General features: G+C 49.6%; 1 protein-coding gene across 2 annotated transcripts in view; it reads left to right on the top strand.

The window, feature by feature from the left end:
• DNAH9 (dynein axonemal heavy chain 9) overlaps positions 1–17,953 on the top strand; it is a 126,122-nt gene that overhangs the window by 49,509 nt on the left and 58,660 nt on the right. For both annotated transcript variants that reach the window (XM_063409389.1, XM_063409390.1), the window contains exons 20-25: positions 2,660–2,848; positions 4,551–4,786; positions 9,236–9,358; positions 11,598–11,802; positions 12,610–12,774; positions 15,220–15,360. In XM_063409389.1, coding sequence (XP_063265459.1) covers positions 2,660–2,848; positions 4,551–4,786; positions 9,236–9,358; positions 11,598–11,802; positions 12,610–12,774; positions 15,220–15,360 — 1,059 coding nt within the window. The remainder of the gene's footprint in view (positions 1–2,659; positions 2,849–4,550; positions 4,787–9,235; positions 9,359–11,597; positions 11,803–12,609; positions 12,775–15,219; positions 15,361–17,953) is intronic.

A 17,953-nucleotide genomic window follows, 5' to 3' on the forward strand; every position in this document is an offset into this window, starting at 1 on the left:
CAGGCTTCCCAGAGGCAGTTTTCCCTGATCCAAAGGGGCAGTTTTGGCAGGGCAGAAAAGCTGTCGGAGATATTTTTGCAGGTGTCTGTTAGTTTTTGTGCTCATCAGAATAAATTGCCCAGAGCAGCTGTGGCTGCCCCTGGATCCCTGGCAGTGCCCAAGGCCAGGTTGGATAGGGCTTGGAGCAGCCTGGCGCAGTGGGAGGTGTCCCTGCCATGGCAGGGGTGGCACTGGATGACCTTTAAGGTTTCTTCCCACCCAAAGCAGCGTGTGATTGTGTGATTCCATGAATCAGAAATGAGCTGGTGTGTAGGAGGCCGCACGGCTCCGCAGTGATGATGTCAACTGTCTGTAAAGAATTGTAAAAACGATCCCAAGTGACAGAGGGATGAAACACCAGGCAGATAAATGTAATGTAAAGTACATTGGAGAAATGAGGTTTCACTTCACATGCCCTGTAAGTGACGCTGAGCTGATTGTTATCACTCAGGAATGAAAGGATGGAGTTAAGAGTGCTGTGAGCTCTGTGCTCCCAGAAGCAAAAAGCCCTCACCAAACCCAAAGCCCATCTGAAACCGGATATTAGGGTTTATTAGGAAAAGAAGGGAGAACAAAACAGAAAAATCCCCATCTTGCTCTATGAATACCTTCTAAATAAATTTTGAATGTGCAGCGTTACCGCCGCCCCCTCTGCTGCACCTCAAAGGCTGGAGGAGAATGGGAAATGGTGCAGAGACAGCAACAATAAAGGAAACCAGATAATAAAGATTGCATCACTCAGTGCAGATAAAGATTGCAAGGAAAATCAAAAGGCTGCTTCTGTGTGAGGAATTATTGAAGAGGCTAAAGCTCTTCAACCTGAAAAGAAGATAGCAGAGGGGTACTGAGGGCTTGGAGTGCTGAGTGGTGCAGAGAAGCTGGTGCCAGCAGGATTGTTCCCTGGTTTTGCACTGGACGAATGTTTCAGCAATTGAAAAGTTCAGGCAGCACATCAAAGGATGTACTTTTGTACAGAAAGCTCAGCTGAACTGTGGGTCTCCTGCCCACGGGATGCTGTAGGTGCCAAAAGTTGGGTTGATACCCACAGCAGCTTAGGCTGGGTTGTGAAGTCAAAACTCCTCAGTGGCTGTTAAGCACAGGGATATAAGCTCTGGGTCAGAAGGTCCTGGAGCCTGCAGCTGTGGGAAGCTGGAGCTGTGTCCAGAGCTGGGCTCGTGTGTGCAGCATTTCTAGGACAAGGGCTGCTGTCAGCTGCAGGAGGTGGCCCGAGGTGAATGAGCAGGAGAAGGAGCTCTTGGTGTGCCCTGCTGAGCTGGGCCTGTGCTGGGGGACTCAGAGGAGAACCCAGGAAGGTCTTGGCTTGGGAGATCCTGGCTGCTTATCAGGGGATATGGAGCTGTTTGATCTGGAGTGGCTGCAGGACAGCCAACGCTGTGGAAACAGCAGCGAGTTCCTGTTGGGAATGTCAAGGTGGCTCTGGCCCTCAGGAGGCAGCTGGAATTCTGCTGGAAACAGGACCTGGTCGGGTTGGAGGGTGTGACAGTGAAATTCAGTGAGGGCCTGAAGGTGTTGCCTTCCCATCCTTGGGGATCTGTGTCTGCAGAGCAGTTTAAAGTGGCAAAACAGCCCAGTTTAGGGGAATGAGCTCTTGGAGGTGTTCCTAGGGTTTGTTACAGGCATTCCTGTCAGAGCTGGGCCTGTTTAACACTGAACAGGGGCCTGGAAAAAGGAGCCAGTGTCACATCAGTATTCCATAGTTGGAATTGCAGAAGAGAAGGATACACAGGTGTTTTTAGTGAAAATGAGAAATATGAAGAAATAACAACCATAAGTTCATGTGGACAGTGGGCTTAGGAAGGAAAATAAAAGGTGCTGGTTGGCCCTGGTGACAGAACCTGTGAGCAGAGGGGAGCTGTGCCTGCTGTGGGTGTGCCCAGAGCTGTACATCAGGAGAGTTTCTCTTTTGGCAGCAAGTGTGAATTTCATTGTAAGGTCTGGCATTCTCCATCTCAGATTCATGAGGTCAGCTCAAAACTGGGTGGTTGGGTTTTTCGGGCTTGTAAGCTGAAGGCTGCATTCCATTTGTATTTCCAATGGTACCCCAAAAAGTACTGATGGTCAAATGAGTGATCTGTGCATGTAAAGGTAATTTATTTCATAAGGAGACACTGGACCCTCTTCAAAGCCCCAGCTGCACTGTCTGGACATTGGATGCTGATGAAAAATAAGTAGGAGGAAGCATTTTTTTGACAGAATCTGAAGGGAATTGTGATCAAAATCCCACGTACCTGGTGTGATAATAAATTGTGTGAAATACTGAAGGCTGTGGCTGTGGAGAGGAGTGCTCTGTGTGGGAGAGGGTGTAATGAGGTGGCAATCTGTGGCGTTAAGGCAATTAACAGCTGATGGGCTAAATACCTCTGCAATCATTCACTGTGAGGGTGGGGAGGCCCTGGCACAGGGTGCCCAGAGCAGCTGTGGCTGCTCCTGGATCCCTGGCAGTGTCCAAGGCTGGGTTGGATGGGGCTTGGAGCACATTGGTCTAGTGGAAGGTGTCCCTGCCCATGGCAAGGGTGGGATGAGATGAGCTTTAAGGTCCCTTCCACCCCAAACAATTCCATGATTGTATGAATGATTGATCTGACTTGGGAATTTGCAGGTTGGGGGACTTGCCTCTGAAAATGTGAGATGGGCTGAGGCCGTGAAGGACTTCAAACAGCAGCAGAGCACCTTGTGTGGAGACGTCCTGCTGGTCACAGCCTTCGTCTCCTACCTGGGCTACTTCACCAGCAAATACCGCCAGGACCTCCTGGATGGCATCTGGAGGCCCTATTTGCACCAGCTAAAGGCAAGTCCTGGGATTGATGTGGCCATAAATCCTGGTGCTCACAGGGGATCTCTCAGGTGAGGGACATCACTGTGTCCTCACCGAGCTGGAGTGAGGATCAGGATGTGGCCATTTACCCCTCCCTCGGGAAAATGTGGTGTTCTTGCTCTTGTTTTCTTTCCTCCATGAAAGGAAGAAAGAAAACAAGAAAATCCCAAATACAGACCCCAGATCTGCAGTTTTGTCCATGGCCACAAAGGTGAGGGGAATATGGAGAAGGAATTTGAGCAGGCAGAGCTTGCTGCCAGCTCTCCAATAGGCTTGGAAAAACTCCAGGTGTTTTTTCATTCTGGACACAAGCTCTGGTCGTGCTGGCCGTGCCTCTCAGCTGGTTTTACCCATTTCTTGCTGTTAGGACCAGATGGAGATCATTGTGCTTGAAACTTGTTTAATATTTCACTAATTTTAGCATGTTCCTCATATAAATGGTGCCAAGAAGCTTTTAAATAAGGCCCCAGAGATGCCCAAATCAAAGGGCTGAGCAAAGCAGACAGTTCCTTGGGCTGAGAGAGCAAAAACTTCATTCTGTATTTCTTAACACTAAACCAGAAACTTAGTTGAGATGTGATTTCAAAAATGACCTAACTGTGCTTAGAAGTGTCGAGGAAGTGGCTGTGATTCTAATGGAAATCAAATGCCCATTCTGCTCAGGCACCTGGCACAGGTGACTCTGGCTGTCACACCCAGAAATGGCCTCCCCTGCCAGAGAAGTGTTTCTGGAGCTGCTGGTGCTGGTTTGTAACACAACAGCAGCCTTAGGAGGGGATTAGTTCTGTCCTGCCAAGGTATTTCAGGGAGCTGAACAGGGCAGGGAGTGACCCCAGCCAGTGGGGCTGGACTGTGGGGGGCAAATGCCCTGGGACTGTTTGTACAGGTTGAGTTTGCTCACAATAGCATTGAGAAACAAAACCAGGCTGCAAATACTCCATAGAACAGGAAATCACTGATAAATCATGAAATCACGGAATGTTTTGTGCTGGAAGGCACCTTAAAATCATCTCATTGCAACCCCCTTGCCATGAGCAGGGACACCTTCCACTAGCCCCTGTCCACCTTCCCTAGCCCCTGTCCAACCTGATCATGAACACTCTGAACACCCTTGATGATCACCGACATCCCCTTTTCCAGGGATCCAGGGGCAGCCACAGCTGCTCTGGGCACCCTGTGCCAGGGCCTGCCCACCCTCACAGGGAACAATTCCTTCCCAATATCCCATCCAGCCCTGCCCTCTGGCAGTGGGAAGCCATTCCCTGTGTCCTGACCCTCCATCCCTTGTCCCCAGTCCCTCTCCAGCTCTCATGGAGCCCCTTTAGGACCTGGAAGAGACTCTCAGCTCTCTCTGGAGCCTTCTCTTCTCCAGGTGAACACCTACTCGGCCTCCAGAGCTCTCTCAGTCTCCAGAGCAGAGGGGCTCCAGCCCTCAGAGCATCTCCATGGCCTCCTCTGGACCTGCTCCAGCAGCTCCACACCCTTCTGACGTTGGGCACCAGGGCTGGAGCCAGCTCTGCAGGTGGGCTCTCACCTGAGCGGAGCAGAGCGGCAAACCCCCCTCCCCAAACCTCCCGCTCACACTGCTGCCAGCGCAGACAAACACAGCTCCACCCCGTTCCAATCAAGCCAGCTTTCCCTGGGGTCACCAGAGGCCTTTCTGTGTGCCTGCCAGGTGCCCATCCCCGTGACGCCGCGCCTGGAGCCGCTGTCCCTGCTGGCGGACGCCGCGGCCGTGGCGGCCTGGCACAACCAGGGGCTGCCGGCCGACCGCGCCTCCGCCGAGAGCGCCGCCATCCTCTGCAGCTGCCAGCGCTGGCCCCTCGTGGTGGACCCCCAGCTGCAGGGCAGCAGATGGATCAAAGCCACCCACGGAGAGGGGCTGCGGGTGATCCGAGCCGGGCAGAAGGGGTAAAGGCATCCTTCTCGTGGTTTGGGGGAAAGGCATAAGGTCACGGGCAAAAGGCTGACTAACGAGTTACAGTTAGGGAGTGGTGGGTTTTACTCGATGTCGGGTTGATGCCTTGGGAAGGCTGAGCTGGAACAGACTGGACAGAGCTGGAGAATAAAGTAGGTATTTTAAGAGTATGCCTTGGGCAGGACAAGAGCCTGGCCAGGGTTACACCCAAGGTGGACACAAAATGGTCGCAAAATGGACACCCGACCACAAGGTCTCACGCTTTTCTAAGTTTTGGTCCATTTGCATATTGGGGTTTAATTGTCCAATTACAGTTTCAGGTTGTGAGATCCTGTCTCTGTTTGCCACGCTCAAAATGACCACATGGAGACTGGAAAGTTATGAGAGAAAGCAGGGCAGAGAAAGTCTGCCCTTTGTTTATTACATACTCTTATATACTTTAAGAAAGGTGACCATGGTTTGGAGAGTGGAATCCCCACCTCTCAACCCCATTGGGCAAAAGGACTGTCACACAACCTCTCTTGTCTTTGGAGAAGAATGTGAAAACAGTAGCAATATTTACAAAACACAATCCCCTGTTTACATGAAAGAGCGTGAGAAAGTGAAACCTTCTACTTTAATATGAACACTCAGAAAACTAGGAAATCTCATGGTGACAAGGTCCCATCCTTCTTGTTTCTCCCTTCAGCCCACCCTTGTTTGTGCTTTGAGGCCTGAAAGTTGTCCTTGGTCTCCAGCAGGAAAAGGATTTGTTTTGTCTCCCTGCTCGGTGAAGAGAGCCTACCAGCACTTACTGAGGCTCAGAACTGCACCCCTGGACAGCACAGAGTCTGAAAAACAAGAAAGCTGAAACTTAAGGCATGAGGGTGGCATGGGAGTCGCCTCCTAAAGACGTGTGTGCAAATCAAAAAGCTCTAGCCCGCTATTTATTTTAGAAAAGTCTTACAGACTCAAAAATGCTTACACATTTGCATGATCTTAGCACTGCCTATCCTTGCTTTATATTTTAAAGAGGCAAGAGTCCTTCACGACTGCACAGTTCTTCTCTCAAATGAGGTCCTTGGTCATTGAAATGGGTCAGTGGTCTTGAAGGATGAAGTCAGAGACATCTTCCTCGCAGTGACCTTTTAACCTTCATCTTGCTGGCAGGCTACATGACCTCTTGGGCATAGTCCAGTCTTTCCTGCCTGGTTCCAATTAGTTTCTGTGTCCAGATGCAGTCATGGTTTCTTCCATTATCACAGTGGTCCATCTATCTTCTTTCCTTCTACAAACACAACTAAAACGAGCAAGTAATATATTACCCACGCTCTAGCTTAAGCATCTAATAATTATTAACTCTTCCACTTCATCTCTACTTTTCTAACTCAAATCCTAATCAGTATAAATTGCTTCTATCCCTTATTTAAAATCTTAACTCTAAATTCTTAACTCACTCCCATGGTGGCCATGGGATGTGCCTGCCTGGGATGTGGGGTGAGCAGTGGACACTCAGCTGCAGGCACATTGAGGGAAACCTGCCGCTGTGTTTGCTCACGTTATCTGCCCGTTCATTACCAAAATGACAGAGATTTCTCATTAAATTGAGGGTCTGTTTAGTGCTTGGCTCAGTTACCATAGAAACTCCTCTGAAGCTGAGGATGGAGTGAGTAGTGAGCTGAGGCTGAGCTGGAGTATCACAGAATCCCAGACTGGTTTGGCTTGGAAAGGATCTTAAAGCTCATCCAGTCTCACCCTTACCATGAGCAGGAACACCTTCCACTGTCCCAGGCTGTTCCAAGCCCTGTCCAACCTGGCCTTGGGCACTGCCAGGGATGGGACAGCCACAGCTGCTCTGGGCAACAGGCCTGTGTAGAACTGTGGCATCCTCCATGGGCCTCGTTGCAGGTGTCATGTGCTGGTTTAGTCTCATCCAAGAGGATGCCCAGGGCTTCAGACCTCTTGGAGAAAGAGGGGCCTTGGGTATGGAGAGGTCACTGTGTCCTGCAGACCACCTGGCCTGAGCCTGCTCCCACCAGCTGGACATCCGCATTGCAGCACCCCTGCATGGATCTGCATCAGCCTTCCCACCCCTGGCTCTCATCTCCAGTCAGACAGATTGGTTTTCTGCTGTGTCACAGATGGGTTTTCTGCTGTGTCACTTTGCACCCATCTCTGCCCACTCATGAGGAGCCCCAGCTAGGGTGGGCAGCCCAAGCGGGATCCCTCTGGAGATACGGGAGCACTGGGGTTGTTTCCCAAATACAGAGCAACAGGCAAGAGCGACCCAGGCCTGGTGCTTCCAAATTCCTATAGATTTGGAGGTGCCTTGGGGTTCCCCATGATTCCTCCTCTGAGGTTACCCAGGTTGTTTTGCTGCTGCCTCCTCTGCTCTCCTCAGAGAAAACAACAGTGAGTTACTGGATCTGATCTCATGTGAGATCAAAATAAGGCTCATTTTTCACAACAGCAAATCCCTGTTTCCTTGCCACCTCGGCCACCATGTCTTGCAGTTAGTCAGATCTCTCTGTGGAACAGCAAGGGTCCCAGAAAAGGCACCTAAATCTGAACCTGCAGGAGGGAACCAGAGGAGCAGACCATGCTGTGCCAATGCAACATGCCTTTTCCCCCTCCCTGGCCACACTTTGGGCTGGCAGGGGCTTTAAAGAGGAGAATTTAGTGTTTTGCTGTGATGTCTCAGAGCTGAGGACTAAAAGCATCATCACTGCTCCATTACAGTAATGCAGGGAATGTTTCATCCTCTGGGAGATAGAGCTTTTGGCTTTCAACTGCTGGAAGAGGTCTAAACCCACACGGAAGGCCCACCTTCGGGAAGGGCTGTGTGAGCAGCTCTGGGGGCAGCTCTGTCATTCCCTCTGACTTTCTTTGTGTAAAATTCTCCTAGACTCAGAAAAATCTGCTCATTAAGGTTAGGGGTTGCACTGGGTCAGCTTATTCTTCTAAAGGTCAGGCCTAAAAGTCACTCTGAACTTTTGTTTCAAATCCTTCTGTCACCTCTTGAGCTCCCAAGCTCTCTGACTTAAATGAGGAGTATGAATTTTGAGCAGTGGAGTTAGTGGAGGTGATTCAGTGTAACTGTGATGGTGGAGGAGTCCCTGCAGCATCCTCCCCTCCTGCCTGGGGTCCTGCTCCCTTCTTGGCAGAGGGGTTGAGTGAAATGCAGGGCAGCCCTGAAGGACACAGCCCAGGCACTTGACCCAGCCCTTCCTGGTACAAGACATCCCAAAGCTGAGCATCTGTCTAGGTTTGGAAAGACAGGTATCTGTCAGGGAAAACTGGAATTTCCCTTGGAATGGAGAATGTAAAAACCCCTCCCTCCAAATTATTACAATTTTGCAATTAGAACCTTTCAGGCAAAAATATGGGAATAGGAGTAACAGTTCTTTACTAGGAATATTAAAAATGCAAATGCAGTAATACAAAAAAATAAGCAAGGAAACAAACAAAAGTCCTAGAAAATCCTGATGGAGTCAGGAATACAACCTGACACCCTGTTGGCCTGGGTGTTGGGAGCAGTCCAAATAAATCCTCCTGGAGTGACAGATGTGGTTCTGTTGGAGTAGAGGTGATCCTGTAGACAGGTTCAGTGGTGGTGAGATGAGTCTGGTCTTCCTCTGGGAATCCAGTGGAAAGAGGAATGTCTGGGGTCCCTGTGTCCCCATTTTTATCTGGGTAGGAATGGTTGGCTCCTCCCCACTGGGTGGAGCATCTCCCAATGGATGATGGAATGTGTCAGTCACTGGTGAGCCTCAATGGCCCATGAACAGAAGATATCCCCGAGGGTGGGCAGTGGTGACAGAGATCACAAACCCTGCCCAACCTGGTTTAACAGCTGGGCTGTTATCAGAAGGCATCCACCCTCCTCCCCACTGGAGTTACAAGAGATAAAGGAAAAAGAAACCATCCCCCAGCTGCTTTCTACAGATGAAATAGAATATACTTTTTTTTTTGTTACATAACCCAAGACAGCATCCCTGTTTCACAGTTAGGCACTGGGCACAGGTTTCTATTTCCTTGTGAGGAAAGAAGATGTCCTAAGCATGACCCTAAACCCTGGGCAAAACAGAGCTGAAAGCTGCTCTTCATCCTTGCTTTAAGATGAATTGCTTTAAAAGTGAGCTCTGGAGGAAACAAAGCATATGCTGAAAATAACTCCAGGCTGTGCCAACTTTGCTCACAGCTTCCCAGACTCTTCCTGGGACAGACTCAGTGGTCACTGCTTGTCCTTGGAAGGTCTGGGGCCTCATTCTCTCTGTTGGGCAGCCAGGCTCTCTGTCAGTGCCACTTTCTGCAGCAGGCACTGACACCACCTTACCCCTCCTTCTTCTCCCCAATGGCACTCGCCTGTAGCTGCCACCGCAGTGAGGGTCCCCTCTGTCCCCCCTCACAGGCAGTGTCACGTCCTGCTCTGCTGCAGGAGGCACCCGTGCTGTTTCCCACAGGTATCTGGACACACTGGAACAAGCCCTGGCTGCTGGAGACACGGTTTTGATTGAGAACCTGGAGGAATCCGTGGATCCAGTGCTGGGGCCATTGCTGGGGCGAGAAACAATCAAGAAAGGCAGGTGAGCCTGGGGGGTTTGGGGGCACGTGTGGCTGGGGGCTGGTGTGCTCTCTGTTCCTGCCCTCAGAACGTGGGTGTTCCCATCCAGCAGCATTAGCACCCTGCCTTCAGCAGTGAGGGCATTTTAAATCAGGCAATCACAGGTAATTCAGCCATGGGGTGGCTTGGAAATCAACCTGGGTTTCTCTTTTCATTTCACAGCGTCATTCAAACCTCGTGTAAAAGAGAGACCTGTAATTCTCCCATTGTACTCTGACCTTGGGATCTGTAATTGGCTGTTCTGACACGGAATTATTACCAAAATAGCTGCTGCTGTTGTGAAGTAAAAAGTAGCCTTGAATTTTAGCAAACACTGCACTGCATTTAGAAATGCAGCTACAGGTTTCAGCATCAAGGATATCAAGTGCTTCTTAATGAGGTCAAGTTCTCATGCCAGCTGCTGGTCACCTCCAGCAAGAGAGGCAGCCAGGGAGCTCTTTTCCCGTAAGTTCTTTGAGGATTATTTCCCTGCTTGCCTAAAACATCCCAGGGTGTTGTAAACCGGTGGGCAAGGCAAACTCTCTGCAAAATTTGCTGGGGAAAACATCCTGGGAAGGGTGGCTGAGCATGGGTTTGGCTGCAGGATGGAGGGGCAGGATTGGTCCCAGTGCAGCACTGAAGTGTTTGGGGGATGGGGAGGGGGGGTGCAGCAGGGAGGGTGGCAAACCTGAGCCCCCCTCAGTCCAGTGGAACACTCAGGTGTCCCCTTTGTGCATCTCTGCTACCAAAACTCCCTGTGAAATCATGTCTTGGCTAGGAAATGGAAAAGAAGTCATCAATCACAAAGTCCCTAGGTTGTGTGTTTCCAGCCCCTAAGCCCAGACTCCAGGCAGGTGCTGCCAGTCTCAGAGCAGGAATGGTTTTGCTGTGGGGCCTGGCAGGATCTCTGCTGTGAACTGCCTGTACTGGGGGATTTGCAGCTCCAAAAGCAATTGAAGGGGTCAAGAGGGCACCCAGTGACTGATGTTGGACTGGGAAGTAAATTGAAACTCCCTTGAGAACATCACCATTCCCACAACAGTCCCAGTGCACCCCTGAAAACATTTCTAGTTTCTCTTTGACTCTGGTTTCCATGGGCTTTGTTAATATAGAATCAAAATGGTTTGGGTTGGGAGGGACTTCAAACATCATCCAGTGTCATCCCTGCTATGGCAGGGACACCTTCCACTGTCTCAGGCTGCTCCAAGCCCCATTCAACTCAGCCTTGGGCACTGCCAGGGATCCAGGGGCAGCCACAGCTGCTCTGGGCACCCTGTGCCAGGGGTTCCTCACCCTCACAGTGATGGATTTCTTCCTGGTATCCAATCTAAGCCCACTTTCTGTCATTCTGAACCCATTCCCTTTTCTCCTGTCACTTCAGTTCCTGCTAAGGTCCCTCTCCCATTTCCCTGCAGCCCTTCCAGCCCCTGGCAGGGGCTCTGGGGTCTCCACACAACCTTCTCCTCTCCAGGCTGGACAATCCCAGCTCTCCCAGCCTGGCTCCCCAGGGGAGCTGCTCCAGCCCCTTTATCAACTTCCAGGTCTCCTCTGGACTCACTCTTGTCCTTCCTGTGCTGGGGACACCAGAACTGGGCACTGTTACAGGTGGGGTCTGCCCAGAGACAGAATCCCCCCCAACCCTGCTGCCCACACTCCTTTGGGTACAACCCAGGGCATGGTTGGGTTTCTGGACTGGGTTAAACTTGTGTTCAGAGAATGCTGTAATTTTCTGGGGTCTCTGTGAGCTTCAGACTGCATGTCAGCAGTGCAGAGCAGGAGGATGCTGAGCGTTCCTGGCTGATGTCACCTCCAAGGAATGGGAGCCACCACTCTCCACATGTGGCTTCACATGTCAAGCTCAGTGCAGCTGAGAGCTGGCCTGGTCAGAGCCAACTCTGGGTAATTTTAGCTGTGACCAGTGAACCTCTCGAGGCTGAGAGGCTTTTCCTCTCTGCAACTCCAGTTCTAGGCAGAATTCAGCCTCTGCCTGAAGCCAGGAGAGTTCATGGTTGGGCTGGTTGTGCCGCTGCTGGAAAATTGGAGCCTCCTTAAAGAGGATCCAAAATTCAGAAGAGATTCTCTGGGGTTTTTACCTTAAATCAGAAGTAATTTAAGTGTGTCCAGTGTGAAACACTTTGCTTAAATAATGATTTCTGTGACTGAGAGCCCCCCATTCCTGTGGTGACAGCTCCTGGCTGATGCTCCTTTTGCCGAAATTCCAGGTACATCAAGATTGGGGACAAGGAGTGTGCCTTGCACCCTGCCTTCCGTCTGATCCTGCACACCAAGCTGGCAAACCCCCACTTCCCGCCCGAGCTGCAGGCACAGTGCACCCTCATCAACTTCTCTGTCACCCGCCACGGCCTCGAGGAGCAGCTGCTGGCGGCCGTGGTGCGCCTGGAGAGGCCAGACCTGGAGGAGCTGAAGGTCAGCACCTGGGGATTAGCACTGAGAGCAAGCAGAAAACGTCAGTGGCATCGTTATGATAATTTCATTATAATTATTATATTTAGTAATATTTTTTATTATTGTCATTAATATTATTGTTATTATTAATGGTGGTGGTCTACACTGAGAGGTCAGACCTGGAGGAGTTGAAGATCAGCACTTGGGGATTGGCGCTGGCAGCGAGCAGAAATCATCAGTAGCATCATTATTATAATTATAATTTAATTATTATTATAATTAATTAATTATAATTGTTAATATTGTTGTTATTATTGTTTTTGTTATTGTTATTATTATTGTTGTTGGTCTACACTGAGAAGCCAGACCTGGAGGAGCTGAAGGTCAGCACCTGGGGATTAGCACTGAGAGCAAGCAGAAAACATCAGTAGCATCTGATTATAATTTAAATTATACTTTAATTATAATTATTATAGTTATTAATAATGTTATTATTTTTATTCTTATTATTATTGGTTTTGTTGTTGTTGTTATAATTGTTGTTCGTCTACACTGAGAAGCCAGACCTGGAGGAGCTGAAGGTCAGCACCTGGGGATTGTCACTAGGAGCAAGCAGAAATCATCAGTAGCATCAATATTATGCTTATAATTCAGTAATTATAATTAATTAATTATAATCTGTCCATCCCCAAGTGTTGCAGAGAGTGGGAATAAGCCCTACTGGACCAAGGCAGCTGTCAGTGGGAAGCCTGTTCCCATGTGAGGGTGATCAATCCTTACTTTAGCACATCCTTTATGGCTAAAACTTCCTCAATTTGTTATTTGCAGTCAGAGCTCACAAAGCAACAGAACGGATTCAAGATCACCTTGAAAACATTAGAGGACGACTTGCTCTCTCGGCTGTCATCAGCATCTGGGAATTTCCTGGGAGACACTGCGTTGGTGGAGAACCTGGAGAACACAAAAAGGACAGCTGCAGAGATTGTGGAGAAGGTACAAAGACAGTGACAGCCTGGAGAAAAGCATGGCCGTGATCCTTGAAGGATTCCTGGGTGGAATGTAACCTCTGCTCCTCTGCCCATCTCTGCTCCCTCTGCTGAGCAGGGAGTAGAAATTGGTATAACTTGTAAATGCTCTCCATTCTGGAGAGCTCCAGGCCATTTAGTTCTTTGGAGCTTTTTTTTTGTGTGTTAAATGACCTATTTAAGACCAAGAGAAAACATTGGTGCCTGATGTAAAGACAATAAAATTTACACACTGTATCAAGGCAGCTTTAAACTGTTCCAGCATAATCCTGGGTACATCACGCTGCCTCAGTTAGGCTGGATTTTAGTACTGACCAGGGACTGGAGTCTGGGAAGTTTGTGATCTTGAGTAAATCTGAAAGAACTCAGGTATTTCATAGCCTTCCATTCCTCAGAGCATAAATCAGCATTTGTGTGAGCTGTGTGAGCACTGCCACCTGCCCAGCTGCCCTTGCTGGCTCCGTGGGCTTAGGTAAATGCCCAGAGGTTTTTCCTGGCCACTGAGGGAATTTGGGAAGTGTGGTTCCCGTGCCAGGATTGTCCCAGGACTCTGGTGGGGACATTCAGCTGCTTCCCTCTGCATCCCCCCATCTCCAGAGCCTGCACTTGCCCTCTCCCAGCCACTGGCCCATCTTCTGCCTAGCCAGGGCTGCAACTGCCTCTCTCTTCTTAGCCAGTGAGGTCTTGTTAGGGACAATTTGTCTAATTATGAAATGCTATTTTCACTTTAAACCTAATAACTAACTGCTTGAAGTCTGCAATGCAGACTTATGCAAACCTATGAAGAAGAAGGAAGAAAAAGACGAAGAAGAAGGAAGAAAAAGATGAAGAAGAAGGAAGAAAAAGGTGAAGAAGAAGGAAGAAAAAGGTGAAGAAGAAGACCTAGACAATGCCCCAAGTCCTCCATCTTGACCTACACATACATTAAAAACCTAAAATTCTTAGTTTCTGGAATTCTAACACTTCACCTTCTAAACCAGTTGTCCTGTGCAGCTGCTCACTGCCAGCAGTGCCATCAAGGCACGAATTTTAGTTTGCACCTGGATTTTGTGAGGTTTTCCTCACCTGGGATGCTGTGGAAGAGCCCTCTGAGAGTTCAAGACAAGCCTTACTCTTCCCTTGGTCTGTCTACCCAAAGAAAGGTGTTCACCAACACTTTCCTTGCTATGGAAGTCCTCCCTGCTCTGCAGATGAAGAGCATCTGTCTGCCCCAGCTCTGGCTCTGAGTTTGCCAGAGCTGTTCACGAGTCCAGCACAGCTCATGGGGATGTGCAAACAGGCTCATGCCACAGATCCCCCAGTGGATCAGGGCTCATCCTGTGCTTCCTCGGGGTGCCCCAGCCGGGTGTGCTCACAGCAGCTCAGGTGACAGCACAGGGGACCCTATGGTGTTTCAGCAGGAGCTGTGTGATGCTGTGCTGGCTTCTTCTGCCACGGGAAGCCTGGAAAGGGCTGGAGAGGGACTTCTTGCAGTGATAGGACAAGGGGGAAGGGCTTCAAGCTGAAAATGGGCAGATTTAAATCAGATGTTAGGAAGAAATTCTTGGCTATGAGGGTGGTGAGGCCCTGGCACAGGGTGCCCAGAGAAGCTGTGGCTTCCCCCTTCCTGGAAGTGTCCAAGGCCAGGTTGGAGGGGGTTTGGAGCAGCCTGGGACAGTGGATGGTTTCCCTGAGTGGAATGAGAAGAGCTTTAAGGTCCCTTTCCAACCCAAACCATCCTGGAATTCTATGATCCCAGAGCATGCTTTCTAGGCTGGCTAGGTCAGCACTGTCCCAGCAGCTCGTGGCCATGGTGTGAGACATGTCTGTCCTCAGCCAGGGACTGAAACAAACCCCAGGAGGCTCAGGGGTGTCACTTCTTGCTGGTGAGGCTGAACAAAGGAACAAACAGGACCGAGCTGATGATGGGGTGGTGATTGTGCCAGGAGGATTTTCACATGTCCCTCAGAGCAGCTGCACAGCCCTGCCCAGAGAGGTTTGGTGCTGCTGAGGAAAGGCAGCAAAGAGCTGCTATAAATTAGCAGCTCTCAGCCCTAGGGAGGCTGCCTGAGAGCAGCACTGGGGCTGCTCAGCCCAGGACTGTTAATGACCTGCAAGGGAGGGGGGCAATTAGCACCAGAAACTCATTGATGAGAAAATCAATTCCAGTTAGCAAAGAGCAGAGGAGCTAGGGAGAAGCCTGGAGGAAACTCAGGAAAACGGGGGATGGGGTGGAACTGGGTGGAAAATGCAGCTCAGAGGAAGGTTCCAGAGGGGGAGGATGCTGGGGAGGGCAGCTCCAGCCTGGCAGGGGCTGGTCCCGTGGTGGTCACTTGTGGATTGCCCTGGTGACTTCGTGGCCAGTGCCCACTCTCCCAGGGCTGCAGGCGCTGCGGGGGGTGTTGTGACAGGAGCTGTCTGTGTTTCCCTGCAGGTGCAGCAGTTCAAGGTGACAGAGGGCAGGATTAACGAGGCCAGGGAGCACTACAGGCCCGCGGCCGCGCGCGCCGCGCTGCTCTACTTCACCGTGAGCCAGCTCCACGCCATCCACCCCATGTACCAGTTCTCCCTGAAGGTACCTGCCCTCCAGGGGGCACAGCCTCTGAATTCATCTCTGAGTTGATCCTCTCTGCTCATTTGAACCCTGTGTGAAGCCCAGGCTGCCCTGTTGAGCCGTTCCTGGTTATCCCCAGCCCAAGGGCAGGCAGCTCCTGTCGCGGCTCTTGTCTGAGCATGAGATATAAAGGATCTCATTTGGGTTTAGGGTTGCTTGGTCTTTCAGACTGTATCCAGATTAACCAGAAATTCCTACTGATGTCCAATCTGACCCTTCCTTGCCTTCTGTTTGTGGGACTCATGAAATCAGAATTGCAGTCACAATGTCACAGAATCACATGAGGTTTGAGCTGGAAGGGGCTTTAAGCCCATCCAGTCCCACCCCTGCACAGGCAGGGACACCTTTCACTATCCCAGGTTGCTCCAAACCCTGTCCAGAAAAACTCTGTCCAGCTTTAATATTCCATGAAATGGAAAACCTTTCTTTTTTGTCATGTAAGAAAGGTATTTTGGGGGATGGAGGGTTAATGAGCATCCTGGTCTACAGCTTCTTCCAAAAGATTTCTTACCTTGACAAGTGACCTGGAAAAAGGAATTGAGGAGAGACTACAAAATGTTGAGCCTCATCCACAAAGAAGCTTTTCCTTTTGATATCTACGACTCGTTTGTTGAAGTAATTTTATCAAAAAAAAGTACAGAATATCTTTTGTGCCTTTTGAAAGATTCATCCCTCGCACACTCATAATATATAGAGGGGTTCCTGAGGTTTCACCTTTAATCTGTGTCTCCCATAGTTAGTTTGTTTTATGTTTTCCAGTGAACATTAGCAGCGTGTATAAATACATTGAAAATTATTGGGTGAAATGTTTTTTATCTAATAAATTTTGATGACAGATCATAAAACATTGTGTAAAGATGCACAGGGATGATTTTAGAATACTTGCCACACAGCTGGGAGCCCATTACAAATTAGAACACAAAGATTTATGTGCTGCTCTGCAGCATGCTTTAACACAATTTAAAGAAACGTTAAGCAGGAAAATGCATTCTGCAATTATTTAATAATGCATTCAGTATCAGTGTTACTTTAATTTGTTGAGGCATCATTTTTCCTTTCTAGAACTCTAAAAATAAGGCTGCCAACGTGGTCATGCCTTGTCCAGTTGGTGCCATCAATGTGTATTGGCCTGGTTATTTCCTTTAGCTGGGCCTTTGCATTGCTAAGCAGGGCTTGGGCTTTATGCTCTTATGTTTATTTTATGTAAATTTTCTTTTTCCAGTTGCATTTGATAATTTGCTTGTGGATGACTCTGAAAGTTTTTTGGATGACTCTGAAAGTTTGTTGTCTTGTCTCATTTAGGTCAGAAACGTTATTGCAATAATCCTTAATCCATTATTTGAGAGGGTTGTTCTTGATGCAGGCACCCACCCTTGAGGGGACTTCAATGGCTGCTTCAGCTCACTGCTCCCTGCCCTCAGCCAGTCCTTTGCTGGATCCAGACAGTAAAACACTAATGAGACTTTAATTTTCTAATTATTTTTCCTTTATTTTTCTTTTAATTTTTATTTATTTAGTTTTAGGTTTAGTTTTATTATTAAGTTTTAGTGGTTTTAATTTTAATTTTTATTTCTAATTTTTTATTTGGAGGAATTGCTCTTCTCTGAGTTGAAATATTTGTGCAGTGAGAGATGTGCTTTCCTCCTCTGCTCTGCTCTGGTAAGACCCCACCTGGAGCAGCATCCAGGTTTGGGGTTCTTATCCAGGTTTGGGGTTCTTAGCACAGGAAAGGCGTGGAGATGATTGAGCAGGTCCAGAAGAGGCCACGGACATGATCCAAGAGCTGGAGCCCTTCTATGGAGCCAGGCTGGGAGAGCTGGAGAAGAGAAAACTCCATGGAGACCACAGAGCCCCTTCCAGTGCCTAAAGGGGCTCCAAGAGAGCTGGAGAGGGACTGGGGACAAGGGATGGAGGGACAGGACACAGGGAATGGTTTCCCACTGCCAGAGGGCAGGGCTGGATGGGATATTGGGAAGGAATTCCTGCCTGGCAGGGTGGGCAGGCCCTGGCACAGGGTGCCCAGAGCAGCTGTGGCTGCCCCTGGATCCCTGGCAGTGCCCAAGGCCAGGCTGGACAGGGCTTGGAGCAGCCTGGGACAGTGGAAGGTGTCCATGGCAGAGGTAGAACTGGATGGGCTTGTGTTGGAGTTTTTTCCCATGGAAACCATCCTGGAGTCTGTTTCCTCTGGGAACTCCACTCTCTGCTCGCTCCACATTTGCAGAGACAGTGGCTGTGTCACCTCAACAGGAACACAGTGGGCACAGAAACATTTCCTGTGCCCTTGTGTCAGAGTTCCCTGTGCCCTGGCTGTGTCCCTGGGGATGTCACCACTGCCAGGCTCTGTGTCCCTGAGGAGCAGCCAGGGGCAGAGCCAGGGCCTGGTTGGTCTCTGCGTTCCCTGCCATGCAGGACCTGAGCTGGCATTGCTGGGTGTCCTGGTTTGGAAAGACAGGTGTCTGCCAGGAGAAGCTGGAGCTTCCCTTGGAATGGAGAATGTAAACCTCATCCCTCTGAATTATTATAATTTTGAAATTAAGGGGCTTTCAGGCAAAGA

Source organism: Prinia subflava, chromosome 12 (assembly GCF_021018805.1).
Source record: "Prinia subflava isolate CZ2003 ecotype Zambia chromosome 12, Cam_Psub_1.2, whole genome shotgun sequence".
Lineage (NCBI taxonomy): Eukaryota > Metazoa > Chordata > Aves > Passeriformes > Cisticolidae > Prinia > Prinia subflava.